Below are 27,408 nucleotides of genomic sequence, written 5' to 3'. Positions count from 1 at the left end.
CAGAAAAACTAAGTTAATAATTCCAATAGCTTTTTCTATAGTTTTGTTGAAACAAATGCATAAAATGTAAAATTTCCAAGTGTCTTAAGCTGAAGCAAAATACGAAAATAAAAATAAAAATAAAAAATATTTTGAAAACTAAATTGGAGCTGTGCAGGGCAATCAATGCAGAAGCCGTTAAAAAAGGAATGAAACTTCAATTTCAGCCTTTCATAATGAGAGTTTCGTGAAAGAAAACCCACCCTTAGAGGGAACAGACAGGACACAGAGTTCCATAGAGCGCAGCGAAAACTGCATAGTGGAGCGAATAGGGGCGACTCAAGAACTAAACACCCGCCGCGTCAGATAGAGACAGACTTTGTTTCTCTCACTCTCTCTCTCTGTGGCACAAGCAGCTGCAGTTTGTGGGTAGGAATTCCGCAATGTGCGCAGGACATGCAGGCCATATGGCCAGGCAGGCAGGCAGCCAGGGTGGTGGAACCGAAAAACACACACAAAGCGACACAAGCCAAGCGCGGCTCAAGAAACATGTTTTAGCTTCCTGCGAAGTGGCGGCAGTCGACGCCTGCACGGCGACCAGGACACAACTAGTCAGCGCTATAAATCTGTGCGGCAGCACATCAGAGAGACAGCGAGAGCCACGACAGATTAGGCCAAAAGCACTTGCCTCACTCACTGCAAATGATTCCCAGCGCTGAAAGCATTGACTCAGCCCAGGCTGGCTTTGAGTCCCCCATCAACATGGGCGTCTGGTGCGAGGAGAGCCGCTGCAATCAGCTGCAAACAGCTGCGGATGTCTATCGTCGCACTGTGGAGCGCATCCAAAGGGAAACTACTGACTGCCAGGACAACAGCAGTGCTGCAAAGGCATACGAAGAGATATTGAAGCAAATCTGGATTGCAACCTTTACGGGTGGCAATATATACTATCGGGCGTAGCATGAGTTTAAGTCTTGGAGAATTGCTGTATATATCTAGATATTAGTTAAACAATTTATAAGCGTTATAGATTTAAGTTGACCTGAAACCAAATAAAATGTTATTTTTAAAGAAACGTTCATTCTTTCTAATATATTCAATCATCATTTTTAAGAGAGTTCTGAAAGAGGATTTATAAATTTTAAATAAATAAAATTATCCCAGGACGATTTTCCCACAAGATCATAGAATATTCATTACTCAAATAATCAACTAGAAATCAAATCATGTTGAGAAGGGTTTCAAATAATGTCAACACTCCCTTGTTCTTTGGTTAAACATATTCCATTATTTATAATAAAAGATTTCCTTTTGTCTAAAATCTGCAGCTGAGCTACAATCATAACAGCGTAAAGAATCGAAGAAAGAATATTTTTCTAGGGGTTGTATATTGCACATGGTAATGTATGATATTATAATGAAATTTCATTATTATGCTCTGAAGATTTGATTAAGAAACTCCATCTAGAAGAAAAGTTAGTCAACTATTGAGTTCACATAGTAAAGCCCAGGCGAAGCCGCTGCGTTAACTGCGCAGTCAGCGCAGCGCGTACTTAAGTGTTAGTGTAAATGTGCATGTGTGTGTGCGTGAGTTGCTTGCTATAAGAGCTTAACGTGACGGCATTGGAGAACAGCAGCTCTGCACAGTCAGGCACTAATATTGATAACTTGCATTATTGCTGGAACTACTGTTATCGTGATATAGTCACTGCTATTCGAAATTTCAAATTCACTTTCTTATTTTCATGATATACGTACGTAACTACTCCAGAAGAAGTAATAAAGAATTATGCTTCAACTTATCAAAATGTCATACTCTCTCAAATGTATTCTCCTAATTTTGTTAGACTAACTTATACAAACCTTTACAATTCAGAAATATTTATAAATTAAAATTAAAGTACGCACAACTTTATCTTTTTTCAAATTTTATTTATTAAAGTTTCCAAATCAATTTAAAAAATGTATATATATTTGGTTTTGTTTGTGTACATACCTTAGGCAAACTTTGCTGAAATGCCAAAGAGATTTATGCGCTAGAAACATAATGATATCTGATTTCGGATCATGGCAGGATCATCTTAAGAAATGATCGCTGTTCGCTGCAAAACTAAGTTGTGGTTCATAATTTACATTAAATGTGAATTTTTTTTATTATTGTGCTGAGCATATTTATTTGTTTATTGAAATTTTTAAAAATTTATAAATTTTTATATAGTCTCATTTGATCTTATTGTAATATGCGCATATTTTGTTATAAACTTTAACTTTTTATTGATTTTTAAATATATATATATATATTGATCCAAATTTATTTGTTTATAAACAATGTGATTCCGATGTGAAAGGGAATCTTTTTATTCAATTTATGAATTCTATTGCTAGGGCGTTATTTAAGTATCTATTATAATTAAATTTTATTATTAGCTGCTTTTAGTTAGTTAAAATTGATCATTTCTTTTATTCTTTATTCTTTACTCCAGACTAATTTAAAATATAATTTTGAAAACATAAAAAACTCGGGTTGTTCACAACCTTAAAGGTGCCGATTTATATGAATACTTATAAGGAGGAGCGTGAATTAAAAACGTTTAAATATTATAATTAATGCATTATTTTTCATATTTATTTGGCATTGGGCATTCTCAAATGTGTTTTCTCCACCCAAGGCCTAAACAAATTGAAACGTTTTCTTGATTTTCTTTTTCATCGTTTTGTTTGAAATGAGGAGATTTTTTATTATTACTATTACATCGTCTTTGCTTGTGGTGCAATTATATTAAAGTATTTGTATATTTGTATGTTCAACTTATATTTTCTTACGAGCATTGGCTTTGCTTTCTTTTATTTATACTTTTTCAGAATGGTGTACGTATTCGGTTTATAAGACTTGATGGGTGGTTCGCGCATACGTTTCATGTCAGTTTGGTATGGCTGAGGCCGTTTATATGCAGCTGCGTTTGTTGGTATTATTGATGGGCGTGCTATAAAACGTTATGCATTTTAAATATGTTATATATTTATGTAAACTGAGTAGGTATATAGTTATGAATAGAAATAGTTTATTATATAAGAATTAGTCATCGCTCAACTGCATTTTAATATTTAAGTATTTGCATATAAAATGCAATCAATTTGATTTATTTCGATCTACTCGTATCGACCCGCCCAAAAAGAAGAGCCCCATAGTGTTAAATTGTTGTTTAAAGTTGGGATTTCTAAGATACTAGCTACGAATCGTTGGCTTAACTTACGTTTGCTATATTCATATCCAGATGGTGCACCACGCTTGGCCATTCGATGATCATACTCGTAGGCCACCTCTTCAGCCTCTTCGGCTCTAGAAAATGATAATCATTATTATAAAAGTAGACAACGTGTAAAGCTCAAATATTTTCAGTTATCAGGTATACGCTGCCTCGTCAAGATTGTTATCCTTTGATTATTTGATGCTTACAGAGAATTTATTTAAAATTATACTTTACAAGTAACTTACTCGGGCGGATTTTCCGCTGCTCTCTTGATAAGATTTAAGTATTTCGGTGCGCCGCTGCTGCCACCAAACTTCTTGTCAAAAACAGATCTACAATTTGCAATGAAGACATTTTATAATTCATAGAGATATCTTCAATATTGTTGCGTACCTGTATGCTTCTAAATTTGGTCCATGTATATTCTTGGCAGACTCTGGATCCATTTCCATTAGCTCGCGCAACTGTTCGTGGGAGACTTCGTCGTTTTTGTCTGGAATTAGATACTTACGGATCTCGGCCAACGCATAGGCAATACGAGCATAGCACTCAGCTGGCGTAGCCACAGTGCTCACTTCGAGAAACAGATCCTTCTGCAGATGAGCATAGCGCGGATCACCAGAATTGCGCAGCTGTTCCTCCTTACCACGGTCGCGTATCGAGCTGCGTCCTTTGATCGCAATCTTGCATTGCGTTTCGTCTTGTAGACGACGCAGAGAATTGCCTTTAGGTCCCAGAATTTTACCAGTGAAATTGAACTACAAGCATTAAGTGAATATAAAATGAGCCGTTTCTTGATTTTTTTCCCCTTCAATTACCTTTGGATATTGCTTGACGGGCACGAAAACCTTTTGTGTGATTTTCATTGGCTTCTGTTTGTAAACATCGGCATAAAACTCGCGTCCAGGAATACGGCCAGTGCAATACACACGATCCACAGCTGAAATCCAATAGATATATATAAATATGGTACAGGAGTTGCTGCTTTTTTCTTTTGTACAATTAATTACCTTCATCAATTAGCAAAGCGCATAATGGGAACTCGGCGGACAAACGCTGGCGTTCTTCATCTAAATCAGCCAAGAATTTTTGAGCTACCTCGTTCAGACGCGGCTGGTGCTCATGTGGAGCTGGCTTTTCATTGAATTCACTGCTAGAACTATCCATTTTATATTTTCAATTAAATTCACGTGAAAATTGTGTATAATAGTTTATACGCTTCACTTCTTCCTCTTCGATTAAATTTGTAAAGATTTCGATGACAGATACTAAACACGATACTATAATGGGACTATGACACCGATACCTACGATTGTATATCGATAGTTTTTTTTGGCGGCGACTCTGTTGCACAAAGTGAGCAGCATTTACAATTAAATCTAGAAAATTAAACTTGTTAGCAATGGCAAGTGAAGATTTGTTTCGGAATGAATACTCCGAGGAGCCCGACCTGGGACAGGACATTCGAAAAGATGAAGAAATGAATATAGAAACTGCTGAACACGACACTAATGATGTTGAGCAGGCGACTGGGCAAAACAGCACAAACAGCTCCCCAAATGTGGATCTGCCGGCTGCCACAAGTCCGGCGCAGACAAAACCAAGTAAGCCTACTGATGCTACAATTATATTTACAAAATAATTTTAAAATTTTTCTTATTTTAAGATGCTGTAACCAATGGCAATAAGCCCTCAGAGCATGAACACGATGCTAAACTTACGCAGTTGCCGATGGCTCGCATTCGGAACATCATGAAACTGGATCCAGATCTTCAAATTGCATCAAATGAAGCCGTCTTTGCAGTAACAAAAGCCGTTGAGTTATTTATCGAATCTCTAGCGCGTGAGGCCTACACCTACACAGCGCAAGCCAAGAAGAAGACGATACAAAAGAGAGACGTAGATCTCGCCATATCCGCTGTGGATAGTCTTATGTTCTTGGATGGTGCATTGAATTTTTGAAGGACCCCTAACAAAGATAGTCCATTGTGATATACTTATTTTAAACTCTGTATTACGTTACGCTGCTTGTTCTCCTTGAATATCTAAAGGAAAACGCTATTTGGTTGGTTCTATTATAATTTTGTATTTATTTGGGAAAGTGTTCGACGAACACAGAGAAATAGATTAAAAATATTAAATTTTATTCATGCTATGTTTTCAATGCGCACATCGTTAATAATTATAAATAATAATCAAGAATATTAGACAATTATGTTTGATTCTCTCTTTAATTTTTAACGCATTTTGTATATAACGTGGAAAGCTCTGAATTTGAACGTAACCGGGCAAATTTGTATATTATATTCTTTGCATTTTTTGTTTGTTTTCTTGTTTATTGAAGCCGTTGCATACTTACTTTGTCGTTGGGCGTTTCTTTTATTTTTATTTTATTTTATTAACTTTTATTGTTTATCTCTTCATAAACTTATTTGAAAAATTATTTCAAAACTTACGCTAACATTTTTTTTTAGAATAATTAGGGATTTTTTAATTACGGTTGCATATGGGTGTGTGTATAATGTTGTTGTTTTTTGTTCTTTTTCTTCTCTTATAGTTTAGCTGATTTTGTGAATTGTATTTTACGATTTTTACAATATATTTTCAAGTTTGATATAGCTGTGTTTACTTTCTTCTTTTTTTTTTGTTGCATTATTAATATTTGTTTTGTTTTTTTCTTTTTTGTTTGGTTTAACACAAAGGAAATATTTGAAACAACAATTACTATAAAATAGGTTTTGCATTTGAATTTTGTTTGGTTTTTTATTTATAAATAGTGTATGAATAGATTTGATGTATTATTGGTTGGATTATTGGACTTTAAATATTTTGGTATTTTTTGTTGTTGGTTGTATTTTTTTTGCTTGGGATTTTTCGCTTTGCCGCTCTCATTGCTGCATACAAACTACTTAACTTTGTTGATTGGTTGATTTGTTGGTTGGTTGGTTGGTTGATTTATTGTGAGATAAATTAGCGCATTTTTGGATATGGAGCCGAGCGATAACGCACGCTTTCACGAGAACGTGATCCAGTTTCATAGTGAGCCGATGAATGTGATCCCGAGTTCGATGTCGTGGGTCTATATGACGATGAGGAACGACCGTTGCTTGGTTTTGCTATTTTGGAAAGAATTTTATTTGTTGTTTAGATTTCAATTGTTTTTGTCTCTGTGCTCAGTTTTTGTTTGTTTTTTTTTGTTTTCTTTACTGCATTAAATTTTTTAGTTTAATTTTTTTTTTATTTTTAATTGGTCTTAAGATAGATAACAAACAAAAAAAAATAAAGGTGTTTAACCGGTTTTGAATGCACTAGCCCCAGTAAGTTAAAACATATTATTCTTGTTTTATTTTGATATTTTTCTTTTTGCTTTACTTTATCACAGATAAATATTGAATTAATTGAATGTATGAGAATTGAATTGAATTGCTTTAAATGTTTTGTGTTTGAAATGCTTTTGTACGAATTGCTGTTAGTAGAGAGTAGTTTGTCTTGAGCTTCTTTCTGATTTTCGTTTGTCATAATTGTGAGATTTGAGAGTTATATTCGATCGGTCGCCTGTCAGGCGTAGTGCATTTAAAATCTTGTTAAATATATAGACATATATATGTGGATGTAACTTCCGTTTTTTTTTCATAATTTCGATTCGCGTTTTTTACTTTGATATATTTTGGTATTTTAATTTGCTTCTCTTGGTATTTTTTGCGCGCGATTTGTATTTTTTATATGTTATTCGATTGTAAACAGTCCAGCTGCGGAAAAGACATTAATTATCTATTTACGGTTGTTCTTACCTGTGTAGGCCGCCGCGTAGGATGAGGAAGACGAGTGCGGATGATACTCACGTCGGTAGTCGCGCTCATACGAGCTACTATCTGCATATTGGGCATGATGACTCGAGTGCTTCGACGACTGGGGCGGAGGCGGCGTCGCATATCGATCATATTCCCCATGGTGATCGTATAGCTCGTGATCCCGTGATCTATGTAAATGAATATCGAATGATTTTGATACAAATTAATATTAAATATTCTCAGTTAGGTTCACCTAGTCACCTACCTATGAGCCTTAACGATGCCGTAATTGGGATCGTCCATTACATAGCGGGCCTTTTCGAGAATTGAATACACCTTCGGCTTAGATGTGGCTGGCGGTGGTGTGCTTTAATGAAATAAAAATGATTCAATGCACTTTTTTGTGAGCAATTCAAGACAAATAACTAACTGCTAACTCTGAGATTCCTTAAATATTGGCAAATAATTGAAAAGCCGTAAAGGATTGAAGTCTATCTGAAAAGTATGTTACCGGAAACAACTAAAAATCGAGATTGACTAGTAAGTTAAACTTTGTAACAGTTTCTAATAACTTTCGTATACATATACATTGAAAAACTATCTATCTGCAATCTTAGATGAATCATTTTGAATTTGAATATACTTCTCAAACTGTGCAGTGCATTGTGTGGGTTGATTGAACTTACCGGGTGCTATAGGCGCCATGTTCACCATAGGACTTGGAATAGTGATGAGATTTCTTATACATGCGCTCCTTGCCATCCATTTCTCGTAGCTGTTCGAGGCGAATATCATCGTTGGCGTCAGGTATCATGAACTTCCGTATTTCGCACAGGGCATACCCCAGGCGATGATATGCCTCGGCTGGAGGCGCTACTGTCGATATCTCTACGTGCAAGTCTCTGCTCAGATGGGCATACTTTGGATTGCCAGAGCTGCGCAGCTCCTCCTCCTTGCCATGATCGCGCATCGAATTACGTCCCATGACGACCATCTTGCACATCGTCTCTTCCTGAAGCTGGCGCAATGTGTTGCCCTTCGGTCCCAGTATCTTCCCCACGAAGTTAAATTTAGGATACTCTTTGATTGGAAACAGGACTTTTTGGGCAACCCTAATCGGTTTTTCGCTATACACATTTGCGTATATCTCTGGCTTTGGAATGCGACCGCTGACCAAGATCTTTTCTACCTCTGTAAATAATCGAAGCGATTACGTCGTGCGCTCAAAATGTCTTACGTGTACTATACGCACCATCGTCCAGTAGACGCTTTGTAATAATATTTTTCTTCTCGAGTGTCTTTTTTTCCATTAGGCACTCTTGCAGGTACGCATTTGTCTTCTCATTCAGCTGTGGCGTGTCATGCAAAGGGGCGTGGCTAGTTGTGTGACCATGGCTGCCATCCACCTCGGGAGCGTCTGCAGCGCTGCCGGCGCCGGCTGTCTCATCATCACGTCGCTTCCGCTTGTAATCAGCGGCGGTGTCCTCATTATAGTCTCTGTCGTAGTCGCGCGGCATTTTGTTTGAATAAAAGCACTTTAAATATATATATCTTGGTCTCCAATTACAGCTTTGTGAAAACTAATTTAACCAAAGCTAAATTCAATGTTCAATTGCAAAATTGATGTGCCTGAAAAAATTTTCTTTTATGTATGGGGTAATCAGTGTTGCCGTATTACTTGTTATTTTAAAGGATTTGGTATTTTTCTCGTCTTATATTAATTGAAAACAGTAGTTTTGTAAATACACTATTTATGTTTTTATGTGTTTATCAACGTAAAATGTATATTAAACGAATTGCATGATTTATTGAGATGCATTTTTGCAGGCTAGATCGAAATGACGTTATTATTTAACTAATAACAGTCAAATGAGTGAAGAATTATCTATAGATTTCAATAGAATGTAAATTTTTAGTGCTCAAGGTCTTAAGCCAAATATTTTTGAATAATACATCGTGTTTCAATTCAATGTTTACTCCAGCTCCATAAATAAAAATGAAGAATTCCGAGGAGCTAACGAACTAATTGTTTTTATTGACGTGCAATGGTAACACTGCGCAATGACAAGCAATCGCTATTCATTACCCTATATCGATACTATCGAATTGATAGAAAGAATGCTAGTGCTGGTCAAATTGACACTTGGGCTTGTCAGGGCTGGACAGTGTGGGATGGAAAGCGCGTTTTTTTTCTATATTCGCTAAATGTGTACACACTTTGATGGAAAAAGAGAGAAAAAATTAGGGCCACAAAGAGGTTGCAAACATATTTGATAAATTCAAATTAAATCGACTGCTCGGCGACGGGGCCATTAACATAAAACGCGCCACGCATTGTGCCGATTAGTTTTGGTAATATTCGCCACATCAATTGACTACGGGCGTCGTTACGGAAAGCAGGACAAATGGCGGAAAACGGAATGCGTGTCGGCCCAGGGTCATCGGCGGCAGCAGCGGCGGCTGCCAATGCAAATGCTGGCACCAGCAATGGTGAGCACGAGAATGAACACAATGCTGTGGATAGCGAGAAGGTGCAGCCGGCGCGTCTGAATGAATCGGCCCAAAAATATATGCAAGAACTGATGAGCGAGCGGTCGCGCATGGAGAGCCAATTTCCATTGGCATTAAAACTAATTGACGAAGGTAATGAAATAAGTTCACCCATTTACCTTATGTACACACTGATTGGTAAATACTAATGCATACATACATATGCATCTACACACACATATATGTATATGAATATATATATATATATATTTATATATCTGTGTATGTATGTTTATGTATATAAAACGATCTTGCAGCTTTGGAGAGGGTGCAGTTGAATGGCCGCATTCCGACGAGAGACCAGTACGCCGATGTGTATCAGCAGCGGACGATTAAATTGTCGCAGAAGGTGCACGTGCCGATTAAGGATAAGAAATTCAACTATGTTGGCAAGCTGCTGGGCCCCAAGGGCAACTCACTGCGCCGGCTGCAGGAGGAGACGCAATGTAAAATCGTTATATTGGGCCGATTCTCAATGAAGGATCGCGCACGTGAGGAAGAGCTACGCAATTCTGCGGATGCTAAATATGCCCACCTTAATCTTCCGCTCCATGTCGAGGTGTCCACCATAGCGCCACCAGCTGAGGCGTACGCTCGCGTTGCATATGCGCTGGCCGAGATCAGGCGGTATCTTATACCTGATAAGCATGACGATATTCGTCAGGAGCAGTACCGAGAGCTGATGGAAGACCCGGAAGCTGCCAAAAAGTTGACCCTGCGCCAGTTGCAACAGCAGCAACAGCAACAACAACAACAACAGCAGCAGCAACAACAGCAATCAGCTTCTGCTGGTGGCAACGGCAATGGTAACAATCGCTCGGGTGGCAGCTACAGGTGAATTGCAATTAACAATAGAAAACCTCTTCCAAATGTTTCGCCACTTACAGCCATGGCTTGTTAAATTTCAGACAAAAGTATCAGCAGCAACCGCACTATCATCACAACGACGAGACTGTCTACTATCGTTCACACAACAATGCCTACCACCAGCCAAAGCCCTATGTGCCAGGTGAGTGTCATCCAGTTAATCAGTTGTGTTCGCCTCGTTGATTGTCCCTTCTTTTAGCTGCCCAGCGGGGCAATGCAATGCATACAACCTTGCCGCCGCAGGCCATCGTACGCGAATCACCTTGCATGGTGGTTAGCTCGGCCAGTTTCAATGGACGCAACGCTGGCATGGGCAATGCCGGCGGTGGAATAATGGCTAACACCATTGTGACTGCCACAGGCGGTGGAATTGGGGGCACTGTGCCGCCTATAAGGCATTACCGTCCCGCCGCTCCCTATCAATTTGTTAAGAAATAATACAGAAGCAATGCGCCACCTGCCGCTCGCTGTTTGTTCACCATTTTGTCATCATGTTCATCATGTCATCCAAATGCATGCCCCGCCTAGCAACGTGCATAAATGTATGTAAGTGATGCATGTGCATGCGCCGCTGCCATTTGATGATTGGGCTTTGGTCGTCTGAGGCCTGAGCCGGATCATAACACACACTGCTCCAAAGGTAGATGTAATAATTATAGATACACACAGACACACACCCACACATACATACATACATACATATAATTTTCACACATTGAGTTTAACAAGATTTCGAGAGTGGAAAACCTAACCAAAACCAAACAAAACGAAATGAAATGAAATGAGTAAAATGTACGTTTAAGAAATTAGCCTAAGTAGACGAATGCTCCAAATGAACACACACATACATACATAACAGACACACGCACACACAAACACACACTGACGAACGTTAATTGGGCTTTCGATTGATTGGAGAAGGGGGGAACTCGTTAGATGCCATTTTCTAAGCTTTCCGTTTTTTTTTTTTATTGGAATTTTAAACTGTGTGAAACTGTTTTCTGGACGGACCCCAAGGTGTCTTGATTTTTATTTTGTTTTGTTTAACTTTGTATTCTCATTATTATTGACGCATTTGCTCGTTTAACATCATTTCATATTTATATATCTCTTTATATATATATTGTCTATATATATATATATATATTTATATATATTTATACAATTCGTACGAATTAAAAACTTTATTTAACTATTTCAGCAAATGCTACCTTAATGCATTTTACAACGATTAGGAGGCTTTTTATTTGTAAAATTTGAATTCGGAAAACTTGTCGAAAATATCAGAAAAATAATTTTTATTTTTATTTTTTTACGTTGTTTTTACGTACACAGAAATACATAAATACATAATACCCACATATAATCAAGCATACAATACATATAAACGTATAAAGAAAAACCAAAAAAAAAAACAAAAAAAAAATAAGAATCAACAATTAATAATGCAAACATGAATCTAAACATAAATCGACCAAAGCGCGATTATGATAAAAATAATTACATAGCTTAGCATTAACACGTCAGAAAAAGAAGTGAATAAAAAGAAAACATTTAATGATAACATGAAATGCATCCAAACCCACACACACACACACACTTATACACACACATAATTGTTATTGTTGTTAAAAGCAACTCAAATTGTAATAGAATTATGCAAATATACATACAAATAATATGGTGACAATGTTAAATTGCAGCTTAGTTATTATTTGTGATTCGAGAAACATTTCAACTTTCTTGATTCCGCACGCCAAAAAATGAAAAGAAAAGAAAAGAAAAACAAAAATAAATCTTAAGATATCTATGAACATATGCATAATACAGTATGTTAGTTTAATTGGTTCTTCAATTTATTGTTTATGCATTTCTTGACAAAGCCAAAAAACAATAGAAATCAAGACGAAATCAATCTATCTACTGTTATGCATGTGCAGCAGGTGTGTAGAAGGGGAGCTTATGAAGCGACAAAACATGTTTTCTATTCACACACACAAACACACACGGACACACATACACACACACATTATACTTATTTTACAGTGCATTATTATATATTGCTGATTATCGTTAAATAAATTCACAATTTGAATTGAATATGTTGAATAAACTTGAATCCAAAAATATTATTTTACTTTTTTACAAAAGAGAAAAAGTTGCAATTCAAAAGAAATATGAACAATATGTAGAACACAATAATCATCTATAGATGTAGGATTAGTATGTATTCCTATATAATAATTGTGCCTTGCTATAGAACTATGTGTCTATATAAACCTCTAGCACCTCAACATACATCAACAGTTGAAATCCTTGAAATTTTTACAGTTCATGATTTACATTTCTGTCTTCAACATTTAGCAACTTCTTCAGGGGGTTCGAAATTTATTTACTTTTATTTATTTAACATTTACAAACTAACAAAAAGTTGTATTAAACAGCAACACTAGAGGCTTCTGACCAGCTGCATTAGAGTATAAGGATTCATATTGCTCATAAACTTTAGCTGCTCCTCAAAGCCCGGTTGGGTCTTCGTGATCCAATTGCGATCCAAATAGTAATTGATATAGCTGACAAACTCTTTTTCCGTATAATTGCCAACGTGCACGGGCACAAACGGATCCAAATGCTCGAAGCCCTCTTTGCCTAGCAGATAGCGTGGCAAATAGGAATCCATATAGCCTTCAGTCATGGCTATTTTGTCCACGGATAGAATGCACACGCCATTCGTCCAGTCGTAGTTGGTTATATCAAGAAAAGGCTGGGTGAGCGTTATGCGATCCGGTGTCACGCGCTGCTTGTTATCGGAGAAGATGCGCGTGACGGGATGGAAAAATGCATTGTAGCCATCAATAGCCACCATTATCTTGCACTGGCCAGCAGTGGCTAACTGCTTCAGCTCCGAGATCAAAGCAGCTGTTGTTTCCGAGGCATACTTGATCCTCGCAATGCCGTGTTCAACTAATTCTATCAGCGAAGCGCCAGCTGGCGTGCTCTCGCGCTTGCTCCACACATACTCCTTGCTGGTCTTTAGTTGTAATCGTTCAAGCAGCTTCGAGTTCTGTGTCTTAAAGTGTATCAGCCAGGCAGCCGCATCAAATGGCAGATCGATGAAGCCCTCTTGAGTGGCGGAGTTCGCGGACTCCTTGGGCCGTTTCATCCAGTTGGGTGCCCAGGGCACGTGCACAAGCAGAAAGTCGTTCAGTGCTCCATAATGCAACACATGCGCCATGGAAAGGGTCTTCCCTACACCATTGTCGCCATACAGCACATAGCGTACCACAGGCTTCGACAGATCAGCGTTCTTGATATAATGCAGCAGCTCGAGGGCAGGAGAACGTACCATTATGCAGGCCTCGGTAAATGTTTTTATTTGCTGCTCGTATTTCTTAGTCAGTCCGCCTCCTGAGAAAATTTGCTTCTTCTCTTCCAGGGGAATGGTATAGAATTTACCTACTTGTACATCCGAGTGATCGCCAGGATTTGTTACACCTGTGCGAAACTCATTGACGGCCGGAGGTGAGGTGACGTCTTCCGCCGGCGCCGCATTTGTTGACATTTCGACGTCCCGGTAGGCGACACGCGCCGCTAACACATTGCGGGAGAGGTGTGTTGAGACTCGCGACAAGTTACCAAATTGTTTGCGAAACATTTTCATTAACAATTTAATATTAAAGTCGAATTACAGCACGATAGCGTGTATATTAAATAAGAGCTAACAATCAGCTGGCAGTTATCGATTTCGATAAGACGTGCTTGCGATAGTCATATTTCTTTCAATTGCCAGTAAGCTGTTAACGTAAGAGGTCGTTGGAGTATTTGAAATACATTCGGAGTGAACGGCAAAATTTCCACTCGGTACTCCTTGGATATTTAGGTAATTTTAGGACATTGCTTATTCATATTTTACAAAACTTACAAAAATATTAATTTAGGGACAGCACTCTTCATTATTTAATTTTAGTTTAGAGCTTGTTTATTTCTATCGGGAATCATGCAAAATAAATTGCAATTGCAATCTATGTATAAAATCAATTACATTAAAAGCCCATCATAAACTAGATAATAATTTATTTGCTGATAAGACCGAACATTTCTACGTAGGAAAAGCAGAGATTGCTTTCAATTTCCAGACATTTGATATTCACTCAAATCATGTCTCCATTGTTGCTAATGTCACCTTGCGCTTTCTACTTAATTATCTTTACAAATACAATTGTCGGATATTCATTTCAATTTGGGCAGATGCATGCAGCTGCAGTGCCCATTTATGAGGATGAGATAAGTTGGAATTGTGCCGATCGTTATATAGAATACGATGACAAGACAATAAGCGAGGTGAATAGCTTGCAATGTATTTACTATAAAATTTAAAAACAAACATCAGGCATATCCATTAAAGGGCAAGTTGAAATTTTCAATAATTCTAATTTTGGTTTTTGATGAAACCCAATTGGATGCGATTGCCATGACAGAGATCGTCCAAGGCGGCGTAGGTTGCAATCATACGACAATGAGATTGAGCTGCTCCGCACTGGGTCCAGAGTCTAGGAGTGCCAATGTAACTGTTCTCATTTATGGACTACTCATGGCATGACGGGGGCAATTTTTAAAGTTTTAGTTAGCAATAAATGAAAAACAAAAGTTTTCACATCAATAAAATATGTTAGATAATATTTCATTTAGTGTACATTTAATTACAATTCTATTATAAGAGTCTTCTAGCTTTTCTGTAAGTTAAATAATCATACTGCGATGATCTCGTTAGCGCTACTTAAGTGAGCCGAATTCGTTTTGAAAGAACAGCCATCAGTGGGCAACTTACTGGTGAGCAACGGCGACAGGAGAACCCAAAGCATGCGTTCACCAAACACAGACTTCAGATTATATGCGAGTCCACAGTTATATTTGTTGTGCTTCCCTCTATCAAAGCGTACAGTCCCTTGCAACACAAGGGGCGTATAGTAGTACAATGACACACAGCTCCCGTAGACTGCAATGAACTTAAGGCACAATAAATTCAAGACCGTCAGGTCAAGGATTGGGAAAGGACCAAGAAGCACCTCTTTGATCAGACTTATATAGCTGCGCTGCGACATATAATACAGTTGATAGATCGTGGTGTAGATCGATCCATAGAATACGTGCAGTATGAAGCACACGAAGTAACGAATATTGCAGTAGCCGACGCAACAGCCAGTTATGTTGCAGTGGTGATCGCGTTTCAGTATGCACACGTCGCACACCTTGCAGTGCCACGCCCTGGGCGGTACTAAGCCATCGCACTTGAGGCAATGCCTCCACTCCAAGCGAGCTTCGTCGCCTTCTGGCGGCACCTTGCACCGCTCAACTGAAAATGATGCACATATAGTTGGGATACAGGTTGCAGCTACAACTCACAATCAACGCTTGTGTCGATAATCAAGCAGGCGATCAAGTTGCCCAATACATTGTAGAGCAGAAACACCGCCAACCCAATGTTAAACTTGTACCAAACTGAATTCCTATCGTGCACAGCTGGCAGCAGAATAAACATATCACACGCAAATCCGAAAGTCACGAGCACAATTATACCAAAGAAACATAAATTTTCGAACCATTTTTTCGGAAGCGGATTACGGCGAAATTTCATTGTCTATGACGCAGTGTAACGTTTGATTGTTATAGGATTTTTCAATTTATGAATTTTTGAATTTCAATTTCTTTGGACTACTCGATATTTATATATATAAATATATATATCGAGTAGTCCAAAGAAATTGAGATTCAAAAATTCATAAAAATTTTCATTTAACGATTAGTCTGAAGATATGGTAATTCTAAAATTCATAAATGGAAAACTCCCATATATATATGTATATGTATATATATATATATATATATATATATATATATGCTTATGCACTTGATGACTACAAAGAGCGATAGAAATGAATAATAGATAGCTAGATAGGTAGATAGATAAATATTGATGGATTTATATATGGATAGATTGCTAGTTATAGGATTGATAAAAAAAAATGGATATATATGAGAATAGATAGATACATAAATATATAGATAGCTAGAAGGATAGATATATATAAAGAAAGATATATATATATAAAGGTAGTTAGATAGAAAGATAGATCGATAGATAGATATATAGATAGTTAGATAGTAGATAATATATCAATATCTTCTCGCTATTACATTACATTATGAGTTCCGCCTTAAGCAATAATTTAAAAGTTTTACATATAATTTTTTTTTTAATTATAAACAAAAGCTCGATAAATATTTCAGCTTTGAGTGGGCTAACTTCCGTAAGGAAACTAATTTACATTGATCTTAAATGTATATTTCTTTACAACTGTTGGCTTATGACCTAGAAGATACAATTTGTAGCCCACAATCTTATATTAAAATAGTTTTAACTTAGTTCTATGTCCATGAAAACAATAACAAAAACAATAGCAAATTTTAAACAGCGAACAGCAATTCCGTTTAACTATAATATACTTAAATTTAAGCCAGGTAATTACTAGTTTTTATATCTTAGAGCTTGACAGCATTCAGTTGTCTATGATGACATATAATACTCTGTCAATGAAGTAACTAAGTTAATGCTGGACTTAGTTCGCCAGATCCACGACTCTCAGAAAATATATCTAACTTGTTTTCTTGTCATCCGCTGAGTTCGCCTGCCAAGTGTAGCCATCATGGGGTAGCTGGCTCGCTATCAATGGAGATAGCCAGGCGATATGCATGCGTTGGCCAAAAACACTTCTCAGGTTCAAGTAGAGTCCATTATTGTATTTGTGCTGCTTTCCGCTCTCCGCGCAGACCTCGCCGCGCAGCACTATGGGCACATGATACGCCAAGATCACAACTGAATACAGCAGAGCCAAGATGTTCAGACTATAGAAGAGCAGCTGCAAATTGGTCCAGAAGCTGCCAATGACCAGCATGAACAGTGGACAGGCTACCTTCAGAGCAGTCAGCCAGTTGCAGTAGACGTCTGCATTGAGTATCCACATGAACACCGAGTTGTAGGCCAGGGCATAGACCGAGCCCACGAACAAATACATTGTGAACAGCATAAAGTAGCGATGATTCTCGTGCCCGATGCAGCAGCCCGTAAAGAGACAGTGGTGATCGCGTTTCAGTATGCACACGTCACACACCTTGCAGTGCCACGATCTGGGCGGTGCTAAGCGATCGCACTTGGCGCAATGCCGCCACTCCAAACGAGCTGCGTCGCCTTCTGGCGGTGCTTTGACCCGCTCACCTGAGAGAGAAAGTGAGAATGAGAGAGATTGAAATGGTGTGTAAATCAAATTTAAATAATACTCACGATCAACGCTCGTGTCGATCATCATGCAAGCTAACATGTTGCCCTTTATATTGAAGAGCAGAAACATCGCCATGAGAAACGTGAAAGTGTGCAGCAGTCCGCCGGGCGCGTGTATGGCCGGCAGCACAACGACTATCTCAAATATGAAAACAATGGGCAGGAATACGCCGATCACCAGGTAGCACAGTATGTCAACCAGCCGCCGGGGCAGCGGATTGCGTCTCACCCTCATTGCGGCTAAACTCACACGGAACAACTGATCAACAGCAGGTAGAACGAAGCTTCTTGCGCCGGCCTCTCCCAACCGGTTGGCGATCACGTGCAGAAGCTTTTTAGCTTTGACCGCGGAGCTTTCTTATCAAAGCGCAACAATATTCGACTTCCACAACAATTCAGATACATAACACATATATGTGAATATGTTTCACAATTACACACTTTAGAGAATTACTAGATAGCTGTCTTGCGTCATTAGTAAGCCCAAAGCAAAGTTAGTTGAACTGAAGAGCTAAAGTTATACTTGCTGCTGTTGCTTTACTTAGCCAGAGCGAATATCGATCAGAATTCTTTATCTTATCAAACTACGTTCAGTTGCATTTAGAGATATGTAGTCGTATGAATAAGTTTTGGAATATATTCTTGTTAATGTTTAACAAGTTAGCCTAGCAGATACCCTGTATACTGGGTGCAATCGCTTAGCTTTATCTATCTGCTTTATCAAATCTGCTAAGTCCAAAGACTTCAAGTCTACAAATGAATTGTAAAATTATGCAATAAGAAAAACTTGTGTAGATATGCTAGATAAAATGTTGGGAACTGCGATATATGCTCTAGTATATATGGTGGATATCGATATTTATCGATTTATTCAAAGGTGAAAAGAAAGAGGTAGACAAAGAGAAAAGGTAGAGAGGGAGATAGGAGAGCCATGAGTTAGAGTAAACAACCTTAAACAGTTATTTGAATTCATGAGAATCGCAGAGAAGGCTCTTATACAAAATGCATTGACCCATGAAACTTTTACCATAAATAAGGAGAAAAGGAAAGGCATCAGATTTAGGTCAATCACATTGCGAGTCTATACAGAGTACAAATAGCTGAGTGCCAGGCCAATTATTGGCCCATAAATATATATATATATATATACACATATATACATACATACATCATATATAGAGTAAAGCAAATCCTGCTTGAATTTTGAGTAATTAATACATAACTGTTTTGAGTGAAATGCGTACTGAATATTTTATTAGCGGCTTAAGCGAGTGTAACTGAAGCCGCAAACCAATCAAGGGAATTGCCTCAATCAATAAAAGGCTTTAATTATTATTCATGGAATACCTTTAAGTAATTACTTGGCTTAATCGCTCAATGTCTGCCGAGTGGCTATAAGTAGCTGATAACTTTAGACAGACGCCCACACTGGACGCCATGGAGGCCAAGCCGAAGAGTCAAAAAAGTTTCGTCTTCTTACAGAATAGTTTTCAGAAAAGTTTGAAAGTGTTTTTGAGGGAAACCGGCCTGCATGGCCTCAAGTTTGTGGGCGACTCAACGCTCAACATCTGGGAGCGGTAAGAGCCGATGCAGAGCTCAAATCTCTCAAATTAGCTCTAGGCAAATTTCAGATCCTTCTTCCTGATAGCCTTTGTGGCCGCATTCGTCATGACCTGCCAGCTGATATCGAACATTTATGCCAAGTGGGATAGCACACCAGTTATCATTGGAATCAGTCCGCATGCCACGTCCATACGCAAGGTGCCCTTTCCATCTGTAACCATATGCAACATGAATCAGTTTCAACGCAGTAAAGTCATAAAGTACAAAGAGTAAGTGAATTCCATATATAACTTGGGTGTCTGGCTGATCAGTGACTGCAACAGGGGTTCGGCTGAGTTCGATGCCATGAAAGTGCTTTGCAATCCCCACTCGGAGGAGATCGAAAGAGGTATTGAGGCGGACAGCCCCTCATGGACCTCGACTATCAACGCCAGCAACACCCTCAAGATAACCGACTTTGTCAAGAACCACGCCCAGCCCTGCAGCCAAATGCTGCGATACTGCAGATTCAGTGGAAGGGAAGTCAACTGCCACGAAATATTTCGCAGCATAATCACAGATGAGGGCTTGTGTTGCGTCTTTAATATTCTGCCTGCACCATTTCTATATAAATCACGGTAAGAGCAACCTGCAGCTTACTACGAAGTTGAGCCCTAATCTTAGCTGTATCCTAGTGAAAATGAGAGCATAAGCAATTTTACAGCGCTTGGATATACACCTGTGAGATGGGATCCCGAATCGGGATATCCCGCGCAGCTGCCCAACCTGTTCTATCCACTGCCGGCATTCGGTAAATGATAAGAGAAATCTCTATAAGAATTGTCTTTAAGTTGACTTGTGTTTCTAGGCACAGGCATCACAATGGGCTTTACTGTGGTTCTAGATGCGCAGCTGAGCGAATATTACTGTTCGTCCACGAATGGACCTGGCTTTAAGGTTTGTATGCATAGAAAATAGTATGAGTGGAAAAAGGAAACATAGTCTATAGAGACACATATAATTGAGTTCAATTTCTGCACAATTTTCAGATTCTCTTTCACAATCCCATAACGCTGCCCAATGTCAAGGAGGAGGGCCTCGTGCTGGGCATTGGCTATGAGACGAACTTTCGGCTCGCGGTCAGCAGGTCGGAGGCGGTGCCAACAATTCGTGGCATATCCCGCGACGACCGTCAGTGCGTGTTCAACAATGAGAAGAAGCTGATCTACCACAAGGTCTATACGCACAACTACTGTGAAAACGAATGCATTGCCAAATACCTGTACACGGCTTGCAACTGTATTCCCCACAGCTATCCGCATATCTATCAGAATGCGAGTGTTTGCAGCGTTAGGGATGCGGTCTGCATTCGCAGGGCCCAGCGGCCGGAGAACAGGCAACAGACGGCCAACTGCCGCCAGGACTGTCTGCCCAGCTGCTTCGACCTGAGCTATGCAGCCGACTCGCTGTATTTCCCCCTGGCCAAACGGGACTTCCAGGTATCCAATAAGCTCGTGGCCAATATGAACAAAACCTATCTGCTGGAGAACATTGCCGTCATGAATTTATACTATCGCGAGTCGGCCTACTACGGCACCATGAAAAACGTCTACATCGGCTTCACAGAGTTCTTGTGTGAGTAGGAAGGAGCCTTCCTCGCGCTAGTCATTAACACTAGGATTTATACTTCTTTGCAGCCAACATTGGCGGCGTCATGGGCCTCTTCATGGGCTTCAGCGTTATCTCAATAGCTGAAATGCTTTACTTTCTCATACTAAAGCCCATCTCAGAGCTTATAGCCTGGAAACGAGGCAACGAAAAACTACACGACCTTAAGACGACTCCAACAAGACATCCATTCAAGCAAAATAATTCAGTGTGGCATACAAAGGAGTTGTATCCCAAGGGCATGTCATCCAGCAAAATGCAGCCACGCAGCAAGGAAAAAGTACGTTTAGTCAAAGATAGATACAAATACTAGGTCTGGTCCTTGTGACACTCTTGACTTGAAGTTGAAGCATTTACTAACCTTAGATATCATGCTGGTCAAGTGGATACTACTGCTGCCTCTGCCAGCCTGCAGTAGCTGCCCCTTTTGATAGTGTCATAAATGTTATATATAAAGTAGTCGCAACATTTGCTTGGTCATCGACCTATTTAATATTAAATGAGGCACAACAATTACATTTTAAGTTGGGACCCCAAAGACTCGCATATCATGCAAAGGGTCTGGGCCAGAAAAACAAGTTAATGCTAGACAATTACTTGTAATGGAATCGAGTTAGTTAAATATGCAAATATTAATTATGTGTAGCTCGTACAAATTGCAGTTTCCTTCAGTGTCTCACAGTACACATACGAATACTTAAAGCACGCACTGTACTTGAAGCAATGTTCGGGCATTGCTTTAATTTGTGGTCGAGGAACTAAGTAAAACTAAGTCACTTGGTAAATTATGTGTTTGGCAGCAGATGCTCGCAACGAATGCCGTTTGTAATTAAGAGTTCCCTTATTAGAAAGAATAGGAAGTCTTTTGGCTGGTTGCTGCTCGCCCTGTGGCTATTATTATTTTATTATATTTTATGCCAATATAAGCGCATTTTGCGTAATTGCTTTTACTGGAACTGGAACTGGAACTGGAACTGGGCACAGTGTCTGCCAACTGTATGTGGCTGCTGCGTTGCCCTTGGAGTTGTCTTGCCTTGTCGTGCCTGTCCTGTGCTGTGCAACACTCGAGAGCAGAAGCATTCTTATGGCTTACCATTCTGCCAACAGCACTCTGTCAGAGTCGAGAAACTGGGCTAACTCTTGAGAACGCCCGAGAAGACCTGGCATACTTATTCCTCAACGGTAATTGCTGACCTACACACAAAGTGACTAATTTTGTTCAGACAAACATAAATGCATACAGAAATATACTCAACTTGAGGGCTGCCCAACGAGTCCTGCAAGATTGAGGGAAACTTATAAAGTGACCAAGCAAGTGTGATACTATTTTCAATCATTTACTCTCAGCAACTATTCAAGTTACTGATAAGATCAAGGCGCTGAAATATTTAATATGATTTGCCATTTAACTATAAATTATATTAAGCTTATTATAATCATGCAACAACACTTTTGTAGCACTGCAACTAGATACCAATTGCAAATACGAAGAATTTTATATTTAAGACAAAGCTAGCTATAAATCTTTATATAACAGAGCCAACTGCTAGCTCCCACGCTTCATTTATAATAATAAACATGTTGGCAAAGTCTTTGAGCCACCCTCGCAGCTGCCTGATTTGTGTCTCTGTGAATTTCAGCAAACAACTGAATGCGGTGTGAGGGCTAGGCGTGGCTCAGCCCACTTTCATAATTCCAGCCAGCAGCTGCCTGTGGTGCAGTGCGTGCTGATAAGTGGGCGGCTAAGCGAAAAGGGGCGGGGCTGGATTGTGCTAAAGGAATGAAATGCATTCTTGCATTTCAAGACAATTTACGAAATTGCAGCGCTTGATGCCTCCACGTGCAATGCATCTGGTTTTTTTTTTGGTTTTTGTTTTTGTTTTTTTTTTTTTTTGCTCCGTGTTTTTATGGCAAGTCAACAATGTGGCCAAAAACAAGACCAAAAACTAAAACTGAAACAGAAACCAGGACAAGCTGGGTTAGAGGCGAGGCAGAAGGAGGCGGGCGAGTGGGGGAGTGGTTGAATGGGTGAGTGGTTTAGCTAAAGTAAAACCAAGGCAGCTCTACGATAAGACAACTGGTGCAAATGATTACGACGTGTTCATGGAATTCTATACAAGCAACAGCACAGCTCCATAAATGTCAGAAACAAAACTGAATTCAATTCTTTATGGTGCTGTTAGTGAGCCAATGGCAGTTTCTTCTGCTTTAACGAGTCCTTGCTGAGAGCGAGAGAGAGCTTTGGTCCTTCAATGAAAAATTATGCTATTGCATTTGTGGGAAAGTGCAAACTGAAACGGAAATGGAAAGAGAAGCTGAACTCCAGCTACAGCAGATTGGGCCAGGAATGAAGCTGAAGCATTTATTTAATATGCCATTTCGTATGAATGGGCGCACAACAATATAATTTGCAAGTTTGCTGTGTGTGTGTGTGGGGGGGGGGGGGGGGGGGGGGAGGAATGCACATGAGTTCGAGTAATTAACATCAAATTTTGCGGCAAAGTTATCAAGTTGACTGTGAAGTTTTGTCTGGCTGTGGGCCGGGTTTGATTAAGATATAAATAATTTATGCTAGCTTGTTATGCTGCATATCCTACGGCATGCCACTGGGCCGTGTGCTGAGCACACCTTGACAGCCCTCAGCATTGTCAACTTTATGACATTCTCGTCGAGCCAGTGTGCGGCTTTATGGCAACGTTATGCACAAAGTCCCAAAGTTGTTGTGCAGCTGGGAGAATGTCTTCTTCGTTAATGCGAGCATTGCACAACATTCCAGGGCACGTGTCTGCCCCTAATGGAATGGGCAGACTAATACGAATGGAGTGGGAGGCGCTTCTACTTATATGTGGGTGCTGCATATGCCCATAAGTTGCATGCGGAAAAGCAATTAAAACTTCTTGAGAGCTTCGGAAATGTTCGTTCATATTTTATGATGTGTTTTCCTCAATAACGATAGTGCAAAGGCACTAACACATACAAATACGCACCTATACACATGCACTCACACACACAGCGAACTAAGCAATTTTAAGTGCAATCTGCCAAGATAAGCTGCCATACATATCCAGATTTACTATGTATATCTATTTACTACAACTATGTATATACAGATATACTGTCACAAGTATACTTGTATTTCTAGCAATAGTATTAAATATATATGAGTATAGTCTATATAGCTAGACGAGGTGAAGTATATAAGGAACACCCCTAACACTCGAAGTTGTCCAGCTATTTTTGATAGACCCCAAATTTGACTGTTGCTTAAATATAGCACAGATTTGCTATGAACAGTTCTTGAGTCTTTTTATTATAACATGTATGTTTAATAAATAAAATTATAAATTAACAACTAAGACTAATATAGTTAAATAATCTACTCAATCCCCCGACGAGCGGCTTTCTTACAATGATAATTATATGACAAGCAAACACAGCCAAGAAGAGGAGGAGAACTGCACTGCACTGAGATCTAAAAAGCGACTGCAGCCGCAGACTCGCTCTGAGTTTGTTTTTACACTCGATCATTGAGAGACAAATAACTTAGAGTACTTTCTGCTGTCAGAGCCAGCTCCAACTCTGAAGGCTCTTTCTCCTTAATATAATTGCCAAAATACTGCTGCATAATCTCCTATTACTCTCCATCAGCTATTTCTCTGCCGCTCCGATGTTCGATGTTCGATCAGACTTATAGTTAGACAGCCAGACGTCATTATAATTATACATCATTATATACATTATTCTTACTAATATCATTAATGCTATGACAATTGTTATAATTTAAATGATCATTACGCGTGATTACATTACTGCCTTACTCACGCTAATGATCATAATCTAAATAACTAATATTCTAGTGACAATTGTCTTAAAGATTATTCGCATAATGATCATAAACACAAAGATCATTATGCAAATATTACAATTGTTCTTATAATTATGATTAAAACAATTTCTTAAAATAATGCTTATAACTATTACAATTCAGCTTAAAATACTTAATATTATTAACTATTTAAGAATATTTACCAGACACAGCCGAAGAAGAGGAGGAGGAGGAGCACTGCACTGTACGACCGACTAGCACTGAAACGCGACTGCAGCTGCAGCCGGTCTGCCTGCCTTTATATAGGGCCACGTCGACTCAAAAGTCGAGCTCAACTCTGGAGCTCCGCTCTGAGTTTGAGTTTCCACTCGATCGCTGAGTGACAAATTACTTAGAGTACTTTCTGCTGTCTCAAGCGTTTGAGTCTTTTTCTCTGTAATATAAATGACAAAATATTGCTGCATAGACTCTTCTTCAGCTCTTACTCTTCTGCATCGATATTATATGTATGATCTGAAGTGCTCATCATGCTTTTCAAGTATATATTTATATATATACTTCTCATGTAATATGTAATAATAATATTTTGTAAATATATACGACCTTCGCTCATGCAAGTACCAAAGCCGATTTACAAATCAGTCTGGCATAGGAACTAAAGCACATATATATATATATTTTTTTTATACGCCTTTTACTTACTAATTAAACAAGCTATTAAAAAAATGACATTATGTCAAGTTTTTTACTTTTTCCTAAGTACATTTGATATGATACGACTTTCACTTAATTACGCCTCCCTTTCGTCCTCAAATTATAAGTCTTCTCCACACTTAAATATTTCCTTTACCATTATCCATAAACGCTATTCAAACACTTATTCTCTGCACTCTACTGCAACTACCTTTACGTCTTCATTGCGTTTCAATTGCTGATATATTTTTAAAGCGATTCGTTTTTGAGGGATTTTTAGCATTTTCGTCTGTGCAGCTTCTTTTTTGTTAAGTGAATAAACTTGTTTTGCACAAAAGATGTTGATCACGGCATTGAATTTAATGGCAACCACTTAGGGCGCAATATTCGCCTGCCAAATGCTCGTATCTAGCGTTTGGCTAATGGAACCTCCGAGCGAGCGCTTGCCGTTCGCCGTTCACCGTTCGCCGTTTGCCCTCCATCACGCCCATAAAATGGCTGACAGTAATAACAAGTCGCCCAAAAGCAAATGTCAGCGCCCGACTGCCACCCACCTGTAATATTTTTGCAGGTAAGCCAAAAAGGGTCCGAAGAATGCGTCCCACAAACGCCCGCGGCAGCTCCCGCAAATTCGTTGCAAATATGGAAATTTGTCGCCCCCTCTGCACCGCCTAATGCAGCAAAATGCATTTGGAATTGGGTAATTTTACACATGCAAACAGCGCCGCGGGCGACGCGTCATTTGGCCACGGTTAGAAATGTATTTCGGTTTCAGCTGGACAGATAATATATACGTCTATACGGGGCAGCAGCATGCTTGTAGTTCGTTTCGCTGCTTGGCTGGACAGATGTGAATGTGTGTGTGTGGGGGAGGCATCTGTAGGGATTGCGGAATTGAGGGACAACTGGTAAGCCTGTCAGGCTGAATAATCATGACCATCAATCAGACAGCCACTGACTGGGTGCCCAGCACACCTCATTAGGCTAATCCCACAATTGCGCACGGATGCACAGACGCACAGACGAACGAGCCGTTTGGGGAGTCAAGCAAAGGGCTAAAGACCCAAGCACCATTTTCCATGCGCTTAATAATATTTCATTATTACGAGTTGACTTTTGGTATGCACTGTAATGGGGTTTAAGTATTTAAAATCGTTTCCATTGTAAACTCTGGGCAGTGTGACTGGTGCTCGGACAAGATTGATCACCAGCTCTGTTAATTATCAGACGAATTATCTCAAGTGCATGTGGCTAAGCAAAACACATGCTAGCAGCAGGCACCACAAAGTGTTCCCACTATTCCTAGTGAAAGCCAAGCGCAGACTCGTAATTTAGCTGCAGCACGGAGCACGGCATCCACATCCGCACTTGAGCACCGCCGCTTCGAATGCTCCCACACAACTGACAGCAAGTCAGTTTTGCCCTGCTATCAAAGCCAAGCACAAGTCACGTCAAGCATTCGCCAACAGGTTGTAGTTGAGAAATGCGAAATATTCCATGAACCTGAATGCGGCACTTAGTGAAATGCCGAAAATCTTTCAATTTACTTAATATATTATTTCACAATTTTATTTGTAGACTCTGAAAATTTCTTAAATTTGTATTTTAGTTCAATATATTGTATTATATATATATAAGATAATATATATATATACTAAATATTGTCCCAGTTTTCATTTCATTATTATTCTATATAATAGTATATAGTGGACGTCTACACTGAAAAGGAATTTTTAAAAATTCATTGCTTAATAATTCGCATATTAAAATTATTTGAAAAATTCTACGATTCATAATTTTTAATCTTAAAGCAATTTAAACAATTCTAAGACAAATAATCTGTTTTTGAAATAATTCTAAGACTTATAATCCTCATGTTAAAAAAATTAATAATCCGCCATTTAA

At 39.0% G+C, this 27,408-nt stretch overlaps 9 protein-coding genes across 11 annotated transcripts; 4 read left to right on the top strand and 5 right to left on the bottom strand.

Moving 5' to 3' along the window:
* Nucleotide 1: 1 nt before the first annotated feature.
* LOC111595261 lies at nucleotides 2-939 on the top strand. The gene has a single exon (XM_023308907.2). The coding sequence runs from the start codon at nucleotides 682-684 to the stop codon at nucleotides 937-939; it is 258 nt and encodes an 85-aa protein (XP_023164675.1). The 5' UTR covers nucleotides 2-681.
* Nucleotides 940-2,478: 1,539 nt separating this feature from the next.
* On the bottom strand, nucleotides 2,479-4,415 carry LOC111595243 (KH domain-containing, RNA-binding, signal transduction-associated protein 2). Its single transcript, XM_023308881.2, has 6 exons — nucleotides 4,241-4,415; nucleotides 4,049-4,170; nucleotides 3,624-3,988; nucleotides 3,476-3,562; nucleotides 3,234-3,319; nucleotides 2,479-2,963 (listed from the first exon to the last, which is right to left on the bottom strand). Exons 1-6 carry the CDS (start codon nucleotides 4,395-4,397, stop codon nucleotides 2,824-2,826), a joined length of 957 nt encoding a protein of 318 aa, XP_023164649.1. The 5' UTR covers nucleotides 4,398-4,415; the 3' UTR covers nucleotides 2,479-2,823.
* Nucleotides 4,416-4,615: 200 nt separating this feature from the next.
* LOC111595244 (DNA polymerase epsilon subunit 4) lies at nucleotides 4,616-5,305 on the top strand. The gene is made up of 2 exons (XM_023308882.2): nucleotides 4,616-4,834; nucleotides 4,897-5,305. The coding sequence occupies exons 1-2, from the start codon at nucleotides 4,633-4,635 to the stop codon at nucleotides 5,190-5,192; spliced, it is 498 nt and encodes a 165-aa protein (XP_023164650.2). The 5' UTR covers nucleotides 4,616-4,632; the 3' UTR covers nucleotides 5,193-5,305.
* A 665-nt stretch (nucleotides 5,306-5,970) lies between these two features.
* LOC111595248 (KH domain-containing, RNA-binding, signal transduction-associated protein 2) lies at nucleotides 5,971-8,742 on the bottom strand. Of its 3 annotated transcripts, none has more exons than XM_023308890.1 (5): nucleotides 8,274-8,736; nucleotides 7,708-8,212; nucleotides 7,287-7,388; nucleotides 7,022-7,209; nucleotides 5,971-6,346 (listed from the first exon to the last, which is right to left on the bottom strand). In XM_023308890.1, exons 1-5 carry the CDS (start codon nucleotides 8,536-8,538, stop codon nucleotides 6,201-6,203), a joined length of 1,206 nt encoding a protein of 401 aa, XP_023164658.1. In that variant the 5' UTR covers nucleotides 8,539-8,736; the 3' UTR covers nucleotides 5,971-6,200. The 3 variants fall into 3 exon arrangements, with proteins under 3 accessions (XP_023164658.1, XP_023164659.1, XP_023164660.1); XM_023308892.2 differs by lacking the exon at nucleotides 5,971-6,346 and adding an exon at nucleotides 6,648-6,979 and having other exon boundaries at nucleotides 7,073-7,209; nucleotides 8,274-8,742; XM_023308891.2 differs by lacking the exon at nucleotides 7,287-7,388 and having other exon boundaries at nucleotides 8,274-8,741.
* A 424-nt stretch (nucleotides 8,743-9,166) lies between these two features.
* LOC111595242 (KH domain-containing, RNA-binding, signal transduction-associated protein 1) lies at nucleotides 9,167-11,069 on the top strand. The gene is made up of 4 exons (XM_023308880.1): nucleotides 9,167-9,664; nucleotides 9,829-10,405; nucleotides 10,480-10,580; nucleotides 10,638-11,069. Exons 1-4 carry the CDS (start codon nucleotides 9,427-9,429, stop codon nucleotides 10,874-10,876), a joined length of 1,155 nt encoding a protein of 384 aa, XP_023164648.1. The 5' UTR covers nucleotides 9,167-9,426; the 3' UTR covers nucleotides 10,877-11,069.
* Nucleotides 11,070-12,790: 1,721 nt separating this feature from the next.
* On the bottom strand, nucleotides 12,791-14,218 carry LOC111595257 (28S ribosomal protein S29, mitochondrial). Its single transcript, XM_023308903.2, has one exon. The coding sequence runs from the start codon at nucleotides 14,097-14,099 to the stop codon at nucleotides 12,888-12,890; it is 1,212 nt and encodes a 403-aa protein (XP_023164671.1). The 5' UTR covers nucleotides 14,100-14,218; the 3' UTR covers nucleotides 12,791-12,887.
* A 924-nt stretch (nucleotides 14,219-15,142) lies between these two features.
* LOC111595260 (probable palmitoyltransferase ZDHHC24) lies at nucleotides 15,143-16,140 on the bottom strand. Its single transcript, XM_023308906.2, has 2 exons — nucleotides 15,842-16,140; nucleotides 15,143-15,791 (listed from the first exon to the last, which is right to left on the bottom strand). Exons 1-2 carry the CDS (start codon nucleotides 16,071-16,073, stop codon nucleotides 15,187-15,189), a joined length of 837 nt encoding a protein of 278 aa, XP_023164674.2. The 5' UTR covers nucleotides 16,074-16,140; the 3' UTR covers nucleotides 15,143-15,186.
* Nucleotides 16,141-16,932: 792 nt separating this feature from the next.
* LOC111595258 (probable palmitoyltransferase ZDHHC24) lies at nucleotides 16,933-18,076 on the bottom strand. The gene is made up of 2 exons (XM_023308904.2): nucleotides 17,778-18,076; nucleotides 16,933-17,711 (listed from the first exon to the last, which is right to left on the bottom strand). The coding sequence occupies exons 1-2, from the start codon at nucleotides 18,007-18,009 to the stop codon at nucleotides 17,092-17,094; spliced, it is 852 nt and encodes a 283-aa protein (XP_023164672.2). The 5' UTR covers nucleotides 18,010-18,076; the 3' UTR covers nucleotides 16,933-17,091.
* A 1,135-nt stretch (nucleotides 18,077-19,211) lies between these two features.
* LOC111595263 (pickpocket protein 28) lies at nucleotides 19,212-21,297 on the top strand. The gene is made up of 7 exons (XM_030225396.1): nucleotides 19,212-19,351; nucleotides 19,406-19,606; nucleotides 19,661-19,954; nucleotides 20,012-20,127; nucleotides 20,185-20,273; nucleotides 20,366-20,951; nucleotides 21,014-21,297. The coding sequence occupies exons 1-7, from the start codon at nucleotides 19,212-19,214 to the stop codon at nucleotides 21,295-21,297; spliced, it is 1,710 nt and encodes a 569-aa protein (XP_030081256.1).
* The last annotated feature ends 6,111 nt before the right edge of the window (nucleotides 21,298-27,408 follow it).

The sequence above is a fragment of the Drosophila hydei genome, unplaced genomic scaffold (assembly GCF_003285905.1).
Source record: "Drosophila hydei strain 15085-1641.00,03,60 unplaced genomic scaffold, DhydRS2 tig00008130-arrow-arrow-pilon, whole genome shotgun sequence".
Lineage (NCBI taxonomy): Eukaryota > Metazoa > Arthropoda > Insecta > Diptera > Drosophilidae > Drosophila > Drosophila hydei.
The sequence above is the reverse complement of the archived record's forward strand: the minus strand, read 5'-3'. Positions and strand labels throughout refer to the sequence as shown.